This window comes from Etheostoma spectabile, chromosome 12, assembly GCF_008692095.1.
Source record: "Etheostoma spectabile isolate EspeVRDwgs_2016 chromosome 12, UIUC_Espe_1.0, whole genome shotgun sequence".
NCBI lineage: Eukaryota > Metazoa > Chordata > Actinopteri > Perciformes > Percidae > Etheostoma > Etheostoma spectabile.
In genome coordinates this window covers 20151583-20173143 of record NC_045744.1, presented here as the reverse complement: position 1 = coordinate 20173143, position 21561 = coordinate 20151583, and the positions used below count along the sequence as shown (strand labels likewise).

The following is a 21561-nucleotide window of genomic DNA, read 5'->3' as shown; positions in this document are numbered from 1 at the left end:
TAAGCATTTACAAAATGAAAGGTGACTATATGCTCATCCAAACAACTTCACACTGGAAACTGCACTTCTGTGGGTCCTGAGCAATACACCTGGCATGACATCTCTGGCCTCTCTTTCTTCATCTGTTCCTGCATACACTGTAGCGAGCAAGGGAGAGCGAGCTGTAGGCCTACCCAGCATGCCATTTGGTGGTGTAACAGTTAACAAAGGTAACTGTCCTACATCGTGCACTACTAATAAATATGTCCCGTAGATCTCAAGAGAATACAATTGCTGAATTTGAATGAACTAAATTAAATTGTTTTTTATTATTTCACTGAATGTTTGAAAGATGAATTCTTCTCATAATTGACCTCATTTAAAATTAGGTAATTTCATATTTATAAGTAGATATTTAGCTCCATAGCTAACTCTCATGGTGGCACCACAGACACTGACTGGGGAGTTTTCACATTCAGCTCGTGCATCTAGCCTACCCCAACAATTAGACTATTAAGCATGCACCCAGTCGAGTGTCCACCTAATCACAGAGGTCAGGGGAACTACTAAAGATGCTCAGTGGTGTCGCTTGGAGATAACATACAAATGTGCTTGAGGGGGGCACACGGACAATTAAATTAGAAATGATGAGACTTTTGGTGACGAGACCCACAGGGCATTCTGGGTGCTTGTCCTGTTGTCAATCTATGCTCATCCATTACAGCAATTTGGACAGCTTATCGATGTATTACAGGAAAGGGGTCAACAGCAATAAAACGCACAACAACCACACGATCAATGTTCAGTGGTGTATCAAAAAAGGGAGAGAGAAGCTGTAAGTTGATCACATGTGAGAAACGAGGTGCGTTAGATTTCTACATTGAGAGCCCGCCGATGTAGCAACCTCCCCCCCTCACTCTGCCTCTCTCTCATCCGCTAGCTGAGGGACCGAAACAGCCTGCGAGAGAAACCGCGAGGAGGGGAGAGGAAACGGAGCGACGGAGATGGCGAGCATCAACATGGGGCTGAGACCGCTGCTGCTGCCGGGGCTCGCGTGCGTCCTCCTGGTCGTCCTAACGCCTCATGTCCAATGTCTAAATGGCGACGAGGACCAGAGCCAGGACACCGAGTGTAAGATGAAGAGCGTAACCGTGTCGGCGTTGCCGTTTTTGAGGGAAAACGACCTAAACATCATGCACAGTCCGTCGGCCTCCGAGCCCAAGCTGCTGTTCTCCGTTCGAAACGATTTTCCCGGAGACGTCGTGGTGGTGGACGACCTGGAAAACACCGAGCTCCCTTTTTTCGTCTTAGGTGAGTTTTTAAAACCCGAAGGTCTCCGCGGTTCATTAGCCGCTAATTAAGCAGATTAAACCCTCCACTCTCACTCTTTATCATCACGCCGGGACAGCTTTAGCTTAGGCCTGGCACCATACCATGTTTTCATTGCTTTAAAAACATTATCAGGCCATTAACAACCTGAATAAATGACTGACGCGTTTAGCTGCTTTATGCGTCATAATGAGTCGGTCAACGGTTGATAATTAGTTTAGCGTCTGTTATTGATAACACTATGGTGAGCTAAATCAACACTTCAGCTCTTCTTGTTGCAAATAATAGGCCGCGTAGCATCATAATGCTAACACCATTGTAGTTTCTTCAGATTTAAGTTTGTCTAGCAATACATGGCACTTGCAAGAGAAGCGTCCCTCTCATGCCTTGTATATTCTCCCTAATGTTAGCTTACACACGTGGCTCGGTTAGCTACATGTGTAGGGAACTACTTGCTAGTTAACTAACTAGCATGCAGCCAAACTAATTTCACTTTAGTACAACTCTTAACGCTTATATTGTTATTGTTGTCATGTGGTCACTTTGTGCTGCCCGTGTCTTGTATGTTTTTATAATTAATTAAAACGCGACAGTTCACTCTCTCATGTTAGTTCTTAGGCTTTAGAAAACCAACTTTATCAACGTTTAGACCAAACCAGGTCCATTTTAACTGGACATTAAGCTATGTTCGAATAGCAGGTAGTTTGGCAGAAAGGGGGGTGGTGGGCTTTGCTTTGTGGAAGTTAGCTGGCCTCTGTCTATGGTGCTGAATCGCCCCTGCTGCTGCTACCGTGAGGATTTCCCTCCGCTACGACAGGCAGGGAGGCCCACTGCGTGGCTTTGTGTTTACAATATGACTATACACCCAGTTGTGTTAACTGTGTGCCTTTGGATGTTTGAGTGAGGATTTAGTGTTGGGTCTGGTTCCTCATTGTATAAGTATTTCGTGTTCTATTGGCCCAAGTCACACACAAACATTCAACAAGAAAAACAGTTAAAAAGCACCTCCTGTTGGCTGTTAGATCTACTCAGCTGTTTCATCGGTCCATGTGTCTTTGTTGTCACTTCTCACAGCAGTTGCCTGTTTGAGTTGCCTTTTCTTACAAGCATTTTACATGTAGTGCCTTTTTGTTTGTCAGAAGAGCATGCAATTTGCACTGTGTGGCTGAAGAAATAAGCTGCTTGTATTACATATGTCATATTAAAAAAATCAAGATAAATACAGTATGTCCAACCAGACATATAGGCTTTAAAAAAAGGCAAGATATCACTAATCAGGTAATTGTCAGCATCATTTTAGGGTCATTTGTTGCTTCTAAACAGTGGAATGGATGGCACAGATGCTGTGCAGACTTTCTCATAGATAAACTATTCATAGTAGGCCTGCACGATATTGGAAATATCTGACATTGCGATGTTTTTTTCCCCCTGCGATATCTATTCCAATATGAAAAAAGAAAAAGTAATTTTTAAAAGATGACAAATGCCTCAATTTGGAAATAATAAATCATTCTCGACTACTGCTGTGATTTTGTAGGGGAGTGCATTTTATATAGAATGAAAAAAATGAAAAAGGATCTTTTCTAATGTGAACCATTCTTTGTTAAACTTGAATGCTTCAAACACCAAAGCAAGTAAGCGCTGTGACTAATGTCACTCTTCTGAAGGGGTTTTGGAGAGGAAATTAGGTAGAAATACACTGCTTGACTAGCATGACAACATTATATTCATATAATAATCAATCCAGGCTAACGTGAATGACAGTGACTGCATGTTGCTTGTTCTAAATTCCAGGTTGTGGTCGATTAGCGGGGCTAGCTCGTTAGTTTGATAAATTCACGCGCACTAGCAACACACTCTGTGCATCCAAGAACCAAGAATCCACGTTAGATCAGACAGACTTCTGTAGTAGATTAGTGTTAGGTTTCCAATGTCGCGGCACTGAACCGTAACGTTAGTTGGGACGGACGGAACCCTTGTTTCTTTAGGCTAACTATATTAGCTTTAGCCTGGCTGGTAGCAGCTTTCTGCTTGTTTCTTTAGGCTAACTATATTAGCTTTAGCCTGGCTGGTAGCAGCTTTCCGCTTGTTTCTTTAGGCTAACTATATTAGCTTTAGCCTGGCTGGTAGCAGCTTTCCGCTTGTTTCTTTAGGCTATCTATATTAGCTTTAGCCTGGCTGGTAGCAGCTTTCCGCTTGTTTCTTTAGGCTAACTATATTAGCTTTAGCCTGGCTGGTAGCGGCCTTCTACGGGAGGAAATGGCCGGGAGACGTTGTGATTATGTTGTATTAATCAGGTGATTTAGTTTGTATTGGAAGCGAACATAAAACACTGACTACTGTAGCTTACCTGACTACCAATCAAAAACTATGCCCATCACTGTGTCAGAGGCAGCTGCTGCCTACGGTACTTTTCTACACACAGAGAACTTCACTTCCCATAATAACCCCCGTTGGGCTAATGTCACATACACACGTTGCCCCCATGGCTACCTGTCTTAAAGGGAAAGGGTCGGATGGTAATAATCATGTAAAAGGAGAACGGTGAAAGTTTACTTTTCTATCAAGCAGCAAAAAAGGATTAGCGTAACATCGCAGTGTCCTGCGATGTGACTATCGCACATGCACACATTGCAATGTTGATGCTAAAACACAATACTGTTCATCCCTAATTCATAGCATTGTTTAATTTCCTTTTGACTTTTCTTAAGTACGTTTGTGGCCATTCTTTTTTTTTTTTTACCTTTGTCATCACACAGTAAAAGACTGAGATGAAAAAAGAAGGTAAAGAGAAAGGTGGGTGAAAAAAAAAAAAGCTGGCTTCTTAATCCCCTGACCGCCATGACAACTATGGACATGCCACTTGTGCGTTCAGTATTGACAAACTGAGCCAACCCTGCCACAATAGTTCATTTCTATCTCCTTATTAAAATCCTCCACATCCACGGTTTTATCCAATTAGCTACAACAACACAGGCAATGATGTAGACTGCAGTATTACTTTTAAAGATGTTTTCAAATGAACAAGGGGAAGTGATTATGGGTTGTCAGAGCAGCTGGTTGTGGTTGACAATTTATTCACAACATCTGAAGAGTAAAGAAAACTATAAACACATTATGAATCATCACTTACCTTTGTGAGGCATGTTTTGGGTATCGTTTAAAAGTTTTCAGCATCTATCATTTGTACCAATCCCAAGGCAAATCGTTTTGGGATACCCTAGTTTTGGGGAATATAGACACCTTTTCATCAATTTTTTCCCCCACTGATTGAACGTTTGTCACTTAGAGAGAGAGAGAGAGAGATTTGGGAGCTTTTGAGTTTAGCAAATCCTTTTGGCAACCTCAGTGTGAACTCAACGGTACACCATAATAATATTTAACATACTTTAATTTTCTCTCTCATATGCAGTGAAGTGGTTGCACCCAAAGTCAGCCTATTATCACCTTAATATATTAAGGGTTAAAGGACTTATGTGTCAACAGGATTTAGAAAAACTTGTCAATGGTTTTATCTTCAGTAGACTTGTAACGGTGTCTCTACAGGTTTCCCTAAAAAAAATCAGACAGCTGCAGCTGATTCAGAACTCTGAATCAAAGTGGATCACATCACTCCAGTTCTGAAGTCTTTAAACTGGCTTCCTGTGCCCAAAAAAAAAAAAAAAAAAAAAAAAAATTTCAAAATACTTCTTCTGGTTTATAAATCCCTAAATGGTTTAGGGGCAAAATACATTTAAGATCTTCTACTATACTACGAACCACCCAGACCTCTCAGGTTGTCTGGGACATGTCTGCTTTCTGTCCCCAGAGTCAGAACCAAACAGGGGAAAGCAGCGTTCAGTTTCTATGCTCCACATATCTGAAACAAACTCACAGAAAACTGAAGGTCCGCTGCTACTCTCAGTTCTTTTAAATCAAGGCTGAAGACCTTTCTTTTTGATGTTGATGTTTTTAATGTTTGATGTTTTGTGTAAAACACTTTGAATTGCCCTGTTGCTGAAATGTGCTATATAAAGAAAATTGCTTTCCCTTGCCACTGGCTTTTGTAAAGGAGAGCAGTGCTGTAAATCAGTCTGCACATATATAAGAAACCGCGATGTATGGCACAGAGCATAGTGCAGGCACTTCAGAGGCGCAGTGCAGGTAACCATCATTGCTGTTGGCGGTAGCACTTTCAAAAGAGCGGTGGCAAAGATTGGAAAAAAATTGCAACTTTGATCGCAGAGCTTGGTTTCCAATTCCGAGTGGTGATCCATGCCATGCCTCCATGCCACTGGTAGAGCTTCCTCTCTCCCCAAAGGAACCAATAACACAGGCAGCGCAGAACAGTTCAACCACAGATCATGTGTACGGCTTTCAGAGGCAAAGCGTAGCGCAGGTATATGCCAACACGGCTTCTGTCTACCTTTTTATCTCATTGTTTGCGCTTTGAACCGTTGAATAGTTTTAGAACTTTGAGAGCAGCGCTTGGCGATTGCATAGCATTTCGAGTGGTGTGCCCCGCATTGTTAGCACTCTCAAGTGTTCTCCATCCAGACTTGAAGTAGGAAGTTAGGTACAACATAGAAGCTACGGGCAGAATGGACATCAGTGTTTTTGTTTTATGGCGGAATATCAGTTATTACATGATTGCTTTTCACACTGTCAATAGATATTACTATTCACTCAAAAGATTATATAATATAATATTATAATATATATAATATATATATATATATATATATATAATTAATATAATACAATTTCTATGTCTGTTTTAATTAACAGACATATGGATTTTGGGAATAGTCCTACAATGGTCCCTTATGATGCTTGCTGTGTTATTGAGTGTTTACGCTATGAGACTGTGGTGACTCTTTGAATTGTTCATTTAAAGGCTAATTTAGACAACAGTTAATTCATTATAAGGGTGGAGGGAAATAAGCTAAGGCAAATGCACAGCACAACAGATCTCTTAGGACTGGTGTTGCATATTAATGACTCTGAATTTGTATCTGACAGCATTCTACTCCAAGATGGAAAACTTTTGATGAAATTTCCCACTGGGGAGCTAAACAGTATTGCACATTCCTGGTGCAAGTAGCATCGCTGCCTCCCAAGTATAAACACTGGAGCAGCTGCAGCTCATTATTTATTTATTTGTTAAATTTTCTTTTGTTTGTTGCTTTGCTTGATTTTCTATGCTGTCTAACAAAGCTTCTTTTATGAAATAAGGGGTGCCATCTTTGAATAACAAATCACAACGTTCACTTGGTATGTGTGTGTGTGTGTGTATGTGTGTATGTATATATATATATATATATATATATATATATATATATATATATATATTATATATAGTGTCTCTTCTCAGGAAACAAAATCAATTTATGTTAACATTGTGTGGCTGTATTGATAACAAGTGGTAATTACATTTAAACCAGTGTTTCAGCAGCACTGAGATAAGATACCTGCTGTACGCACTAAACTCTTTCTAGCTGCTGTTGTCCCCGCCTCACACTATCCCTCTACCTGGCTGTATGAATCTGCCATAGTCTTGTTCTGATTAATTGATTGATTGATTGATTGTTGAACATGGTTCGGAATATTTGTGTCCACTCACCAGTTTACATGTTGTGTGGGACATTATCCCAGGTGCTAGCATCGGTGTGTCTTACTGTAAACCCCATCTTGCACCCGGTGCAGCGCCGCACAACACCCGACTTAAGTGTCTTTGCTAGTTTAAGGCTTTAAGGTTTGTGCTGAACACCTAACCTGGTCGGGAGCAGGTTATGTTGGAGATTAGATCAACTTAGATCAACCGGTGTAAAATCACAGCATACTGACCAATCAATACTGACAATAACAATTGATAACATGGTGACCATTTTTAGAAGATCCGGTGGAGCTCGGTGTGCGTAGAATTAATTAATACAAAAACGTTAGCTGAATGAGTTTAGCCTACATGATTATGTATAGGCTGTTGGCTTGAGCTGTGTGTTGCCAATGCAAACATCAGTTTGAACTATATTTTTATATTTTTTAATAATTTAGTAATACAGGCCTTGTGTCTTACAGGGAGGTGTGTTCAGTTGCATTCCTGGTGTGGCAGCGGGAAGTGACCAACAAAGACCTGGTCTAAAGTCAATAACGCAGCATTTCATTGTTATTTTAACAGCACGTTACTGTCCTAAACGGCACCTAGACTTGTGTACAGCGCGTGCACACTATTCTTTTGATATTCTAAAAATCTTAAAATGTGAAGTATGATCTGTTTGCACTTTCGCTTCATTTGCGAGCAGATCAGTTTTTTCTCCTGAAAATCTCTCCTTCCTGCTTAGCAAATCCGCCATCTTAATAGCAATGCGCAAGGTACAAACACGCCTGGCTTTTGAAGGGAATGGGAGATGACACTCTGATTGGTCTATTGCATGTTACACCCAAAACAAACCTAAGAAGTAATTAAGACACTAAGTACAACCCTTTTGAACCATGCGACTGGTGCATGGATCCTTATTTCTGCTGTTAAACTAGTAAAAGTGGATTTGTACACGCCCTTAACGCACCTGCGGCAGGTGGTTTGTGCACTTAGATTGTTAAAATAGGACCATGACCCTAATTTCCAAAGTCAATGTGTATTTTCACTGACTGCGGAACGGCTGCATTCCGACACCATCACAGCTGCGCCTTCTGGAGCAGATACGCAGAGCTTCTGTTTTTACCGGATGCCGGAGAGCTCCGCAGCAATCAGGACACGACAGATACTGTGGGACAGGAAGTCGAGCCCAGAAACAAAATATAACATCCGGTTAATTTTCCAAAATAAAATAGACATGGCAGATCATATTTTCCTGCGCTACACCTTGAAAACACAGCACAGAGTTGTTTCAAGACAAAACAACACATGCAGAAACAGACACACACAAACGCAGACAGACACAAGACAAGGGAACCAATCACTTGCGCAGGTTGAGGGCCTGGCTGCAGCACAAGGCAACAGCCCAGACCTCTCAGCTATGTTGCGCCCAGGTTCCTTTCTGGCGCTCCATGAATCTGCTCTGTTGAAAGCTCCATATAAATTACGTCCAAAAAGGAAAGGGTCCATGTACGGACAGACAAATCATGGGGTGGTTTCTAACGGGTTACAATCAGTTTCACAGTAACGGGCACAGTAACAACTTTCATGCATTTCTGTCACCTCTACAGCATTCAGATTCACTGTGTTCATTCAGAAGGAATCACTTTACATGGGTAAGCACTTGTAGGACATTTTGAACATGTTAAGAGGCTAAAAACACGTTTAAAACTTGCCCTGCTCATGCCTGTTGGGTGCTAATGCCAGCAGGAGGATAACATGGTGTAGGCAGCACCTATTGTTTTCGTTTTTCTCTTTACTGACAGCACTCCAAATTTACAACCAACAGAGCTACATGCTGGAATCGACCGGAATTCTCCTTTTAAGTGCTGATCTTAATTGAGGGTAAAAGAAAAAAGAGGAATGTCGTAGATTCAAGCCCCCTTTGTTTCTATTGTTGGGCTGTTATTGGTGCAACCTGAAGCCAGATGTAGGCTTTCAATCCAACAACAAAATAAAGTCACTTTCAGGAGGAATAAAAAAACTTACAAAAAAAAAATAAATTCTCTTACTTAAAGTAAACAGAGCAAGGGCAAAAAGAGTAGCCTGTATGGGCATTTCTTTAACAGTTGTAGGTAAAATAATGAATACGCTCTTGTTGGACATTCAAGCTCTCCTCTCTTTAATCTTACAGTAAAAAAGTGCAATTTTAGCAACAAATAAAATCAGATGTATTTCAAGTCCCTTTCAGGAGGAATACACTAATAAAAAACTTGAAGAAAAAAAAAAACTTGAAAAAAAAAAAATGCAATTTTTCTCTCTCCTTTTGTAAGGGAATTATGAACCTGAGCCCAATTAATACAATAATACATGGGCCGTTATAACTCACGTTATAAAGGACTCGTGAGATATCTAAAAAATCTGGCCTGGTGGCGCAAATATTACAGACAGTGCCACGGGTGGGGGGGTGGGGACACAGCACAGTTTACCTCACACTCAAGTCAGTGCAGGACATACTACGGGAGAAGCTGGAGTGGCATAGGTGAGAAGAACTTACGGGTTTATCTGCTGTTCTCCTGAATCAGGGATCATTTTACAAAGTCTACAGACTACCACGTTGTTGTTGGCATTACGAGTAAAATACTCCCACACTTTAGTGCGTGTGAGCCTTTTTCTCAACGTGTTGTTGCGATGAATCCATTCTTGCGCGGTTACTGGAGGCAGCCATGTTATTTTTAGACGCGACCCATCAATGTATATAATTTGTGTTGACACATTTACGTAATCGATGACGTTGATGAATCGTGCCAGCCCTAAACCAAACTGTTTTTTTTCGTGTCAGGCTTAGAATTGCTGTCAATTAAGCATTGTGCTTGTTGAAGAAGTAGCTGCAAATGAGAGAATAATTTTAATGTTATTGTGTTCAAAGGAAGTCAAAAGCATTACCCGAGGGACTATTACCAGAGCTAGGCAACAAAGTCCTTTCAATGGAGTGCTTATTGATTATTATTGATGCTCTACAACAGTCGGGCTTTTAATCAATAAAAACAAAAAACCTTAACCATAATGTGCTCACAGTGCTTCATCTCTGCTATAATGCTCCTTCATGTGCACACAGTTTAGTTATGTTGGAGCAACACTTATATATTGTCTTTTGTTTTCTTGTTTGAATTCTAACAGGTGGGAACATCCATTCACTGTCCAACCATATGTTTGGTACACATTTGCATGAATACGCTATTCAGATATAGTGCTTACTGCTTTCTGTTAAAAGTGGCCTTAAAAGGCCTTAATGTGGGAAGAAAATAAAAATGAGAAGATACAGTAGGAAGAATATGTATGGAGAGTGGAGTAGTAGATGCTTTAGGAGTGGCTCCCAAAGTGGACATTTTAATACTTTCTTCTGTAACTGAAAGAAATTCAGCATCATTTTAACCTCGACAGGCGAGGAATGTTTGATAGTAAAATACTGAGCGTCACTTTAAATAAAAGACACTTGCGGGTTTTGACTTAAGACCCTGACCACTTCAAACAGCTTAATGCAGCAGTGTAGCTTATCACACAGTACCCCGCTCACCAGCAGCAGTGAGTCCCCAGTCCTCATCCATGTCTCATCAGGACACATCATCCTCAGCTAACCCCCAGTAATTATTGGTGTGTTTGAAGACCTCAGAGACACAGAGATCAGAAATGTTTAAGGGATGGTCTCAATGCTCTAGTTGAAGGCGGTACCATAAAGCTCTGTGCCTCATTTTGGGAAGAGAAAAAAGGAATCTTGTAATGAGGCATGCTGAGATTCTTTTATTTTTCCTGGCCTGTCAACCTCTTTGAAGTAACATATTCTGAAAAGTATATCTGTTTTTAAATGCGCATTTGTGTGTGTGTGTGTGTGTGTGTGTGTGTGTGTGTGTGTGCGCGCGCGCTGGGTTGGGTTGCCATTTAAATTCCACATTTCTTCCACCTTTTACAGTGGCTCGCATTTTTCTCGCCAAATTGCTTCTCTGTGAAGCATCTAAGAAGCAATTTGAGAAGAGGAGACTCTGTGACTGACAGTCAGCAGGACTGCAGCCACTAGTTAGTGTCAGAGAAGCCCGGCTATGTTATAAGGAATTTATCCTTTTGGTGTTGTGCCATAAATTGTGCAGGAGGTGAGGTAGTAAGTGCTCTGGTAGTGATTTGCACATCTGGACCACTGGCTTGGAAAGTAGTCAGCCCTTAACTGCTGCCCATTCAAATCAGCTTTCTGGACCAATAATTTGGCTGGTATATTTCATATCCCTTCCATAGAAAGTTTGACATTGTTGCCAATGTAAATAACTCCACTGGTGCTTGTACTTATATGCACATAATGTGCTCTTTGGAAAACTCATATATTTTACTACATCAAAGCTGAGAGGACCTGTAGACCTGCAAGTTGTTTTGACCTTTTTCTTGTTGCTATGCATTGAGAATGTCAAGCTTGCAATGTGAATAATCTTCAAATAATTAAATTAAACAGTGTTGATGTTGTCAACTAGAACAGATGCATCCTGACAAACAGAATATGGCTGCAACTAGAGCTTTTGTGCTGATTGTATGCCTGTTGAGTTTATATATGTCAGAAACAACTGAACAATGCCATCATTATCATTTCTCTGAGCCGGAGATTTATGCTTAAAAGTACAGAGATGGAAATACTACTTTTTACGTTTTGCAATCAGGAGATGTACCCGGCTTAAACAAAGTCCGCTCTCTATCCTTTTTAAATGTCAAAAGAAAACAGAGTGGTGTTTCTTTCCTCAAGAAACCATCTTTGTCCTCGTGCAAATTGCACAACAGACTGAAAATCAAACAAAGATTTTTAAATTGATAGTTCCTCAACACCAAGTTGATAATTCTTTACTTTCAATTTTTTTCCACAGTGGATTACTGGATCCTCTCGAGGGCTCTACAAATTTAAATGTATGAATCTTTAATAATTGTAGACTTTTTCCTTTCTGTCAACACTTGTATCCTTCTGCTGACTGCAGCTCTTGTCTAGACTGTGTTCACGCAATAAATAAAAACAGAGGATTAAATCAGATTTAAATTTTTACAGATCATTTAAAAATGCATCCACTTTTCCAAATCCCAATCTAATCTCTAAATCTGAAGGCTGAAAGCTTAGTATGCAAAGGGAAGATCAGACCTGATGTTTCAAAGTTCTTCCACTTTAATGTTAATTTCACTTTTCAGAACTTTTCTGCTTCTCACATGACAATAAAGCACAAAAGTTCATTACAGCATCTCCCTAACAGGTCAGCACATTCTGTAATGTCCACTCATTAAGGGTTGCTCAATGCTCGAATTTTAGCAGTTGGTAGTTGAAAGGCAGTGACTTTTAGGCCGGTCATTAAAAGTACTAATTGGCAGGCTCATGAATAAACTGCTGCTTCAGGTGTTTCCAGCCTTTTATCCTACTCTCTGTGACTAATGTAATGGCGACACAGTACACAGACTTTGTTTGTTTGAAGCTGCTTTTAAGAGTGTTGACAACACATGATTTCATTTTAGGCAAACAATGGTGGGCGCCAGAAGCCGCTTAGCAGAAATAGTGCCACCTGTCTGTTGGGGGGCAGTTCAGTTACTTTTGGTGTTTTTTTTATATTTTCATGCTGTTGCAATAGCAACACATTTATATGCAAAAATACAAATTTAATGTCATCCACTTGTGGAATTACCTGTGTCCCATTTTCATACTACACCCATATAGTAGCACAGTATTTGTTAAAAGCAAAATATGTGCCATTGCGCTGCAGAGACCACCCGGACAGACTACAGAAAACATGGTGCAGATCCTCACAAAAATCTCATTATAATCATTGACATTTTTTTAGAATTTGATATTAGTCAGTGAAAATAAGAATAATGATACAAACGTGATCATTCCCTTCCTTATCGTGAATCATATTGCGATTGCAATATCAGTTAAAATAATCACAATTAGATATTGGTTTCATATTGTGCAGCCCTACTGTCAGGACTATTTTAGTTACGTACTGCCTATAAAAATGTAGTATAATAAAATGACAAATTGTACATATTATAAATGTGCTGTGCTGCTGGACCTGCTGGAACCAAAACTGATTCGTGGCTTCATTTTTTATTTTTTCTAAGCTCCACCCAACAATCCCTAAATAGTTTGGATGTAACAGCCCACAAAAGTCACGGTTCGTTGCGGTTCTATAAAAACCTAAATGCAAAAGTGCACTTATTATTTTGAAAAGCGTCAGACACAAACCTCATAGGGAGAATGATAGCATTTGGCCCACTGGCAGCTTAGGTGAACAATTTTTTTATTTAAAAAAAAAAAAGGAAACATTTGAAGAAACCCTTTCCCTAAAAGCCAAAATTACAAAATTGAAAAGCACCTTTTATGCAATGAAATTGACAAAACAAAATAAAGAGACTAATCAAAATTTTAACTTCTGCGTTAGGGGAATGTTTCAGTTAGTTTACAGAATATTTAAACATTCAAAGCACTCAGCCATCTCAGTGATCGGCACATCCGGGTGATGCCGTCGAATGGGCGTTAGCATGTTGAATGTGTGTCCATTCACATCCCCTCCATCAGCGGAGCAACACCCACACAGCCTCCGTGTCTTATACACAACTCTTGCTTTGTTGCAATTGTAGTCCAGTTTTGGTGTTTAGTTTGAGCTCGCCATAGCGACTGACTCAAACACCAATCCCCTTGTCGTGGTTGCATACGGCTAAAGGTTTCCAGGTGGAATGTGTGCTTTTAAACTTCGGCTCCACATTACGTGCCTCAATCTGCACACAGTATATTCTGTGTACACCATACCGTGACCCAGCGTAATGGGACATTACAGCCCCACTGACTAGCTGTCAGATTCCCATATTTTTCCATATTTTGCAGAGGTTGTAGGGGTCATCCCTGAAGAAAGTATTTTAAAGGAAAAAAAGTGCAATTTCACATATTTTTGGACCATTATTATTACTACCATATCTGTCTAAATGTTGGAAAAGCTCGACATATCTTACAAAATAACTCAAAAAGATTAAAGACAAAACTTGCTAAAGCTTTCTACTGGGGACCAACAGCAACCATTAGATCTGATCAAAAGTATTTTGTTAGTTCTGACAATCACATTGATTTTACAGTCATTCGGCTTAGGTGGTGCCCACAATGGCTTGGGTGCTGCACCTAAGCCTTATAGTGGTAGGGAAATCTGTTCCCCTTTATTGCCCCTGGTCTGCCTTCCTTGAGAATAAATCTGCTAGTAACATGAAGCAGAGATCAAGGCTTGTTTTGGTGTTGGTGCAAGGCAAGGACAGAGGTGTGTGTGTGGGGGAGAGCTCAGCAGGAGGAGACAGAGGGAGAGCAAGGAGATAGATAGAAAGAGAGAATCAGAAAGAAAGATACTATAGGCCGCATAGCTGCTATTTAATGGTTTCCATGGCAACATGATCGGGTGCTTAGACAGGAGTTTTAAAGAAAGGTGGCGTTTTTATCGCCCCAGCAGCAGGAGCAGAGGAAGGGAGGAGGGAGAAACATTTTAGGGGGCATCGTTAACTCCACATACTGCCAACATACTGTGTGTAGTGATTATCATAAAAGTACATTTAGGTTTATCAAATATTGTTTAGTTTGGGGACAACGTAGTCTCAGTTTCGGCTTTTCACCCTCATTACAAGGGCTGGGTAGGGTTCAACATGTTTCAGCACCAATATGACTGATACCGGTTCCTAAACGATATTTTTTGTGAGCCCTGTCTCTGTGCGTAAGTTTTTTTCTGCGTGTCTCTACAACGTTTTAGACAATCACAGACATTATTAGATTTTCGGAGAAGTATGCTGCATACTTATTGGCTCACTGCCCGGTGTTGTTTGACCCATCCACCCCCACAACCAACCTCCCCAAGTGGAATTTTAGGCTTTTATACTACTTGTTCTTAATACTACGTCATCTTTCTGCCCGGTGCGTTCCATACACACTTGCCTTGTATCTGACGCTGAGAGACACTGCCCAAGCATCCGCATTTTAGGAGTTAGGGGTTGTTGTAGCAGAAAAAAATCCATTCAAGGATGGGTTTGTCCTATATCTTCATGCAAAAATCGACAGTGAATCCACAGTTTAAAGCTGATATTTAAAAATAACTTATCTCGAGGGGGCATGCTATACCACACTAGAGGGCTTGTGTCTTTGTCACCTGTTTCACCCCTGATGATTTTGCATCCCTGAGTTTGCATCCCTGCTTGTTAGCACAGCCAGTCTGGGCACCTGATCAAAAAGTAAAAAAGCTATCAGAACCTCACCATAGATATCCATACTAAAACTATTAAATTTTGTCACAACACAAGCAGCCATACCAGAACTTTAAATATAGTCTAATTGACAGAATTCTGTGCACAATGGCAGATTTCAGTGCTTGAAAGTTTTCTAAACTTTGCTTCAAACACATTTATTCATTATTTAAATACCAGCCCTTGTAATATATGAGTGCTATCAATTCTTGTAAATCTTAGTACTGCTGTGGTGATGAAAAAGGTACAAATGTTCTTCTTTTTGGGGGGGGGGCGAGGGGAACACAAATAAATCTGCAAATGGCATCCGCAGCGTGTCACACTCAAATACATGTGCCAGCTCCCTTTCAGCTTGTTGATATAGTTTCCAAAAATGGTACAGCTGCTACACATGTTTTATTAGGCTCATCAAGGGAGAACAAACTGTAATCTGTATGCAGGCTCACAGAGGCCAGTCGGAGAGGGTTAGGAGCTGGACAAACAGTCAGGCACTGGCTAGAAATATTTTTCATCCTTGTTTTAAGATTAGGGCGTAGTAATTTATGGCAACCCATGAACAGGCTACCTTGGAGAGTTCTTAGAGCAAATAAAATGAAAGATTGAGGAATCTTGTTATTATGTGCACACACAAGTGCAGGGAAATTCACCCATAGAAAACGAATGGAAAACAGATTCCCCCGAGGTGTTCAAATTAGCTTCCGTTAAAGGAAACATGCAGGGAAGCTCTTGTAGTGAGAGCTGCAGACTAGTTTCTCAGTTTCCCCCTCTGACGTCCTGATTTCATCACCCCGGTTGAAGCAATATATCTTAATTTGCTGCTGTCATCACAGGCTGGCCTCGATCTGTCAGTTCCTCAACCTCTGGGAGAGGTGTTACACTCAAGAAGGACATCAGTTCAAAGGCAATACGACATCCTTTTTTCCTTTTTTTTTTTTTTTTTTTTTTGAGGGATGGTTAGTTTTGATTGTCCCCATGAATGTTTTGGGAGTGAAAACTCAAAAAAAAAGTGTTTGACAAACCTGAACACTGATATCAGCAAGGGGTTAATAACTAAGCTGAATTTGATCATCAATTCAGGAAACAAAATCATAAAAAATAAATGACTAATGCAAAGAAAAATGCAACAACAAAAAAGACATAACATGCCTGGATGTGATATCAGCCTAACGTCCAACACCAGTACCAGTCAAGTGCCAGTGCATTACTTAATTTACTTGGAAAGATGTTAACATAATGTGCCAAATAACATATCCAAATTCCATCCAAGTTGATTACACTATATGCAAATAGGGTCCATTTTATGGAGTCTTGAAACTGACAAGATGTAGTAAAAGGTTATTAGACAAGTTGAAAGAACAACTGAATACATCAATAAATAATGTGGTTGGATGACGATATAGTGTAAACACTATAAAGCTTCATCCTCTTCCTTTTAACCTCAAGACACACCACAAGAAAGCTTTTTTTGCTTTTGCCTGCCCCACTAATTAGTTAACACAATTATGTATTTATTTATGATTCCATTTCTCTTTCATTTTATCTTTCGACAACCCTTTTTTATACTTCAAGGAAGCATTAAGAGAGTCGGATACAATGCCGCCAGTCAGCCTTGCTGCCAATGTGTCCCAGTGGCAACTTTTCTATTGCAATGAAAAACTCCCCTGTGGTCTAAAAAAGCACTTCCCCATTGACCAAAATTATAAAAGACACGTCTGTAAAACTGTTGAAAAGACACCAGACAAGATCAATTAGTACTCTTTGTATTATTACATTTTAATCCATGGAGGTTTTATTTGTGTAAAACGTTCCCGGAGCTTAGGAAATAGGGTTGGGTACCGAAACCCGGTGCTAATGTGGCACCAGTGCCTAAACAACCGGTATCTACCGGAACGAATAGCAATGCGGATTTTGGTCCCTCATTTCAGTGCTACTTTAATGCCTGTTCTTCTCTCTGATGCTCCAAAACATTACAGGCAATAGACTCATCTGTGCACGTGACGCTAGTGAACACTACACTTGGCAGCAGCTAATGTTAGCCTACCGTTAGCTAGTAGCTGGATTAAACAGGGTTAAAATGCTGGCAGCTAGACGGTGTAAAGTGTGACTGTATATCACTGTAGAGTATTCCAACATCAGGACGTAATAGTCTGCTCTGCAGCTGCCTTTGTTGTTAAATCAACAGTTTCAGTTCACTGAAACTGGTAGCCTAAGCCTTGTGGTGCATTCAAAGTTATTGTAAAATACCCTTCTCCTACCTGGTGGTTGCTTTTGTCGTATAACAGCAATTTACTTTGTACCACAATGCCCTTTGTACCATGCCGTCATCTGGGTGCCTTTGTACATGTAAACTACCCTGGATTGGATTGATTGGCACTGTTTAACTCCCTTACTGACTACATTAACCATCTGCCCATTTTGCTGGCTTGCCTGTACGGTCAATACACAACGCTGTGTTTTTGTCTGTATGGACAGTTTTGAACTTTTCAGCTTTAACTTAAACTTTTCTTAAAGTCTTTTACTAATGTCTATGTACGTATAGTTAAGTAATGCTTATTCTATTTTTGATATATTGGGTTGCCTGTTGTACTTGAATAGATATAACATTTGCAGTTGTCTTTTGCACTATGATACCATTGCACCTTTTGGCATTTTTCCCACCGCTCCTTTAAACATGTTACAATCAAACTTTAAAGTAAAGGCACACTATTGATATCTTTCTTTGTATTTTTGTAGAATGTGTTTGTAATGTCATTTGTCTGTGTGTCTATGTGTATGTATGTTGTGTATAAGCTATTGGACACCTTAATTTCCTTTGGGATAAATAAAGTATCTGTATCTATAAATAAGTTATTGGTATAAGTTATAATGTAATTATTACATTATTAACACATTATTTAATTTTTACTTTATAATAAACAAGCCGTTCTTTATTGTGAAAGTATCACTACAGCACCGGTATTGGGGGAAAAAAAACAAAGCAATACCCAATAATTTCTTATGTTTGGGATTTCCTCCCAACGTAAAGTCTGTGGGCGGGAACGTGCGGGCGAGACCAGGGGGAGAAACACTACTGCCCGTGTGCACTGGGCCCCCAAACCCGGAAGCAAATGCAACTGCAAGAAAATGTTTTGGCTCATACGCTCTGCATTAAAAATAATAATAAATGAAATAAAAATACTGAGCATCAGCCTTTGCAGCTTGCTCCATAGCTGAAGCTAACCTTCGGCATATAAAACTACACCAGCCAATCACCCATAACCTGTAATTTGTACCATGCTTCTATCTTCATAACATCTTCCAGTGGATGTCTCTTGTCTTCATCCAGGATCACAAATAGTCATTCATTATACATACATTTTACCCCATTAGTCAAAGTACATCAGTTATACAGTATTTTGTTGAGTCTACAATCTAACACTGTTAATTACCCTATTGTTCTCATTTGTATATTACAGGCTCAGCAAGTAGTCTGACATTTTTGAGTTATTTTTGTCTGTGTAGCTTACTTGCTCGGTATTTGTAGCTACCTACTGGCACATCTCAGTCTCCCTTTGGCATCTCCTGACCTTGTTATGTCAGTCTCCTAGTCTGAACTGAGGGAAATCTGGTTGCTTAAGATCAATCAGTCAGAACCCAAAATAGGTCACAAACTTTCTTCTGTTGGCTCTTAACACAGTTAAGAAAAGTTAAAAAAAAAAACTGTTTATTTGATCCCAGGTCACGAGTGAAAGATGGACGTTTTTATCCATTCCTTTTTTTTACTGTCACCTTGATATCTCTGTATCTGTGGAACTTCATCACAGAGTGATTAACTGAGATATCTGAAAGAGATTTTTGTAGGCCAGTTTTTATTTTTTTTATTTGAAGTTGTAGTTTTTAAGAAAATATTGCAAAAGATGTTGGCTTTCCTAATGCAGCCAAATCCTGCTCCAGCAGTTCGTTTCTGTTGAATAAAACTGCACAAACTATTCTCTCTCTCATAGGATAAATTGTATTTAGTTCCTGAAGACGGATACACTACATTATCATCCCTCATAGTGGCATTGATTAGGACTGGCGCCTAATTGTCAACTAAATGACATAAATTATGACGGGCATCACATTATCGTTCACATTCAGCATAAATTGCCACATTATCAGCCATGCATGAGAAATGTTCTGATAAAGGAGCTGTCTCTGTTCTGCTCCAATGAGACATTTAAAATTCTCTGTTGATCGAAGGCCGTAGCTAATTGATCAAATAGGGAAATATGCTTAAGTTCTTGTCGTGTTGTTCTTAATAACCCACTATTTAGAGACTTTATTACCACAGTTTCATGGTAGAAGTTTATCCATTTTAAATTGGCTAGCCGTTCAGAAATATTGTGTGAATGTGTTGTACTTTATAAAAGTTGGCAACGGAGAGGGGAAACGTTTTAGAATAGGCCAGGGCTTTATTTTAGTGAGTGGGGCACAACCTAAGAGGTGATTCCATTTCTCACTCTACCCTTTCTCCTACTTTGATACTGCACTCGGGTATCAGAAAGAGAGTGCTTTATACTTCAACTGGAAGCCTCTTTCTGACTATTTCCACCTAACTACTGCGAGGCGCAAACAAAAGAAATGTGCAGAAAGGGAATGTCTCACATTTCCCCCCTCACCTTTTTTATTCTATGCACTGCACCGCTACACTTCCAGTTAGATGTCTCATGAAGTCACCTGGTCGACCGTGTCAAAGGGGATGTAGCATCTGGGAATTTAAACCATGTGGATTAATGGGAAAATTATTTTTTACGCAATGTCAAGTTGAGCCCGCGGCTGGCACGGTCAGCTGTGAATGCGGTGTGCATGCCAGCCGTGACATGTTAGTGAAATATTTACATGGTCATGAATTTTCAATTTGTCAGCTATTGCTCCCCTGGGGAGCTTATCACCTATAAACCATGCAGGTGGTAAAAATAGAACCCATTTATTATAAAATGGACATTGACACAGGGGTTTGGGGATAAAGTGGGGCGAAAGTTTAACAAGGGCTTGTTGAAGCACTGCCATGAGCTACCGTTTTTAAATACACATTAATCCATTACTATAAATGGTTTATAATGATTGTTTGTGCATACTGCTGAGAAAACCAAGGTGGTGTAGTGCAAGTGAATTGTTTTGTCAAGCTAAAGTTATAACATTCTCTGCTTTACGGCGTAATCTAATGTATAAATATATTGGTCGCCTGAAATCTTCTTGTAACTCAGCTGATTGGTTCAGTGCTCCTGGGATAACTGGTATAGCGTTCTTCTTTAATTTGTGTCTGTTCTTTTGTATCTGTCCTTTTTAATTGGGTTGAATGTTTTTTTGTTTTGTTTTTTTCAAAATGGACCTCGAGTCTAAAAATAAAAGCTATAATGAAAGCTACACATCTATCTCTCTATAAATGTAACTGAGACAAAAATGAGAAGGCTATCAACTCTTACTGTTGCCGAGTTTGTGACTCTATCAGGATTTGTACATTTTTCTGTCTTTTTTTTAAAAGCAGCAGATTGTGTGCAAACATGTTAGCAGGACATTGGTACAGCTGAAGCTGGTGCTTATCATGCACATTTATACTGTAGCTTCCTCTGCAAAGTATTTTTCCAGTGATTCTCACTAGAGTTTCTGAATGTCATAAAACATTTGCAACTGTCCATCAGAGGTAATAAATGGAATTCATCTTTACTGCATTCAAAAGGCCATTAATCATCCCCAGTATGGCAAAAGAATTTAATAACCAAATGTCATCAGGTATGAGGCTACCCTTAACCGGTTTATTCTACAACTTGGGCAGCACAAATGTCTACCCAATGAACCACTTAAAGACCTGGAATAACGGGTAAGCAAATCATTTAAAAGTGATAATACTCTATGAAGCTGTTGTAAAATGTTATAATGACATGCAGATCAACCCCAAATTGGTTAAAAAGGTACTCATCAGAGCTGCAACAATTAGAGTTTTTGCTGTTTTCCTTTGTCATGTATGACAGTAAATTAAATACAGTATATTTGGGTGGTCTAACAAAGCAAGCAAATTGAAGACTTTGTGAATGGCTGTTTTTGTTTTTACATTTTATAGACTAGGCGATTAATTGATTAATCCAGAATATAACTAAAGCTTAATCAATAATGGAAAAAATCATTAGTTGCGTCCTACATGCTTGCTCGTCCACATGTGCACGAACCAGTGACCATCATTGCTCCATGGCACTACATGCACCACAGGGAAACGTTTAATACAGTATGTGTGGTTGCATGCATTGCTGATTGCATGGGATTCTTTTCAAACAATCCTAAAATCGAAAGCCTATTTTTAATACAGGTTTTTTTTTTCAAAAGAAATTGGAGTCTCGATAATTAATTTTTTGAAGTGTCTTGGTTGGTTTTAGAAACATGGTCGGAAATGAAAC

The 21561-nt window shown here is 39.7% G+C and overlaps 1 protein-coding gene across 1 annotated transcript in view; it reads left to right on the top strand.

Moving 5' to 3' along the window:
* Positions 1–881: 881 nt before the first annotated feature.
* Positions 882–21561, top strand: part of LOC116699838 (astrotactin-1-like) — a 372650-nt gene continuing 351970 nt past the window's right edge. The window contains 1 exon segment of the mRNA XM_032532626.1: positions 882–1290. Within this exon segment, the coding sequence (XP_032388517.1) occupies positions 984–1290 (307 nt within the window). The 5' untranslated portion in view covers positions 882–983.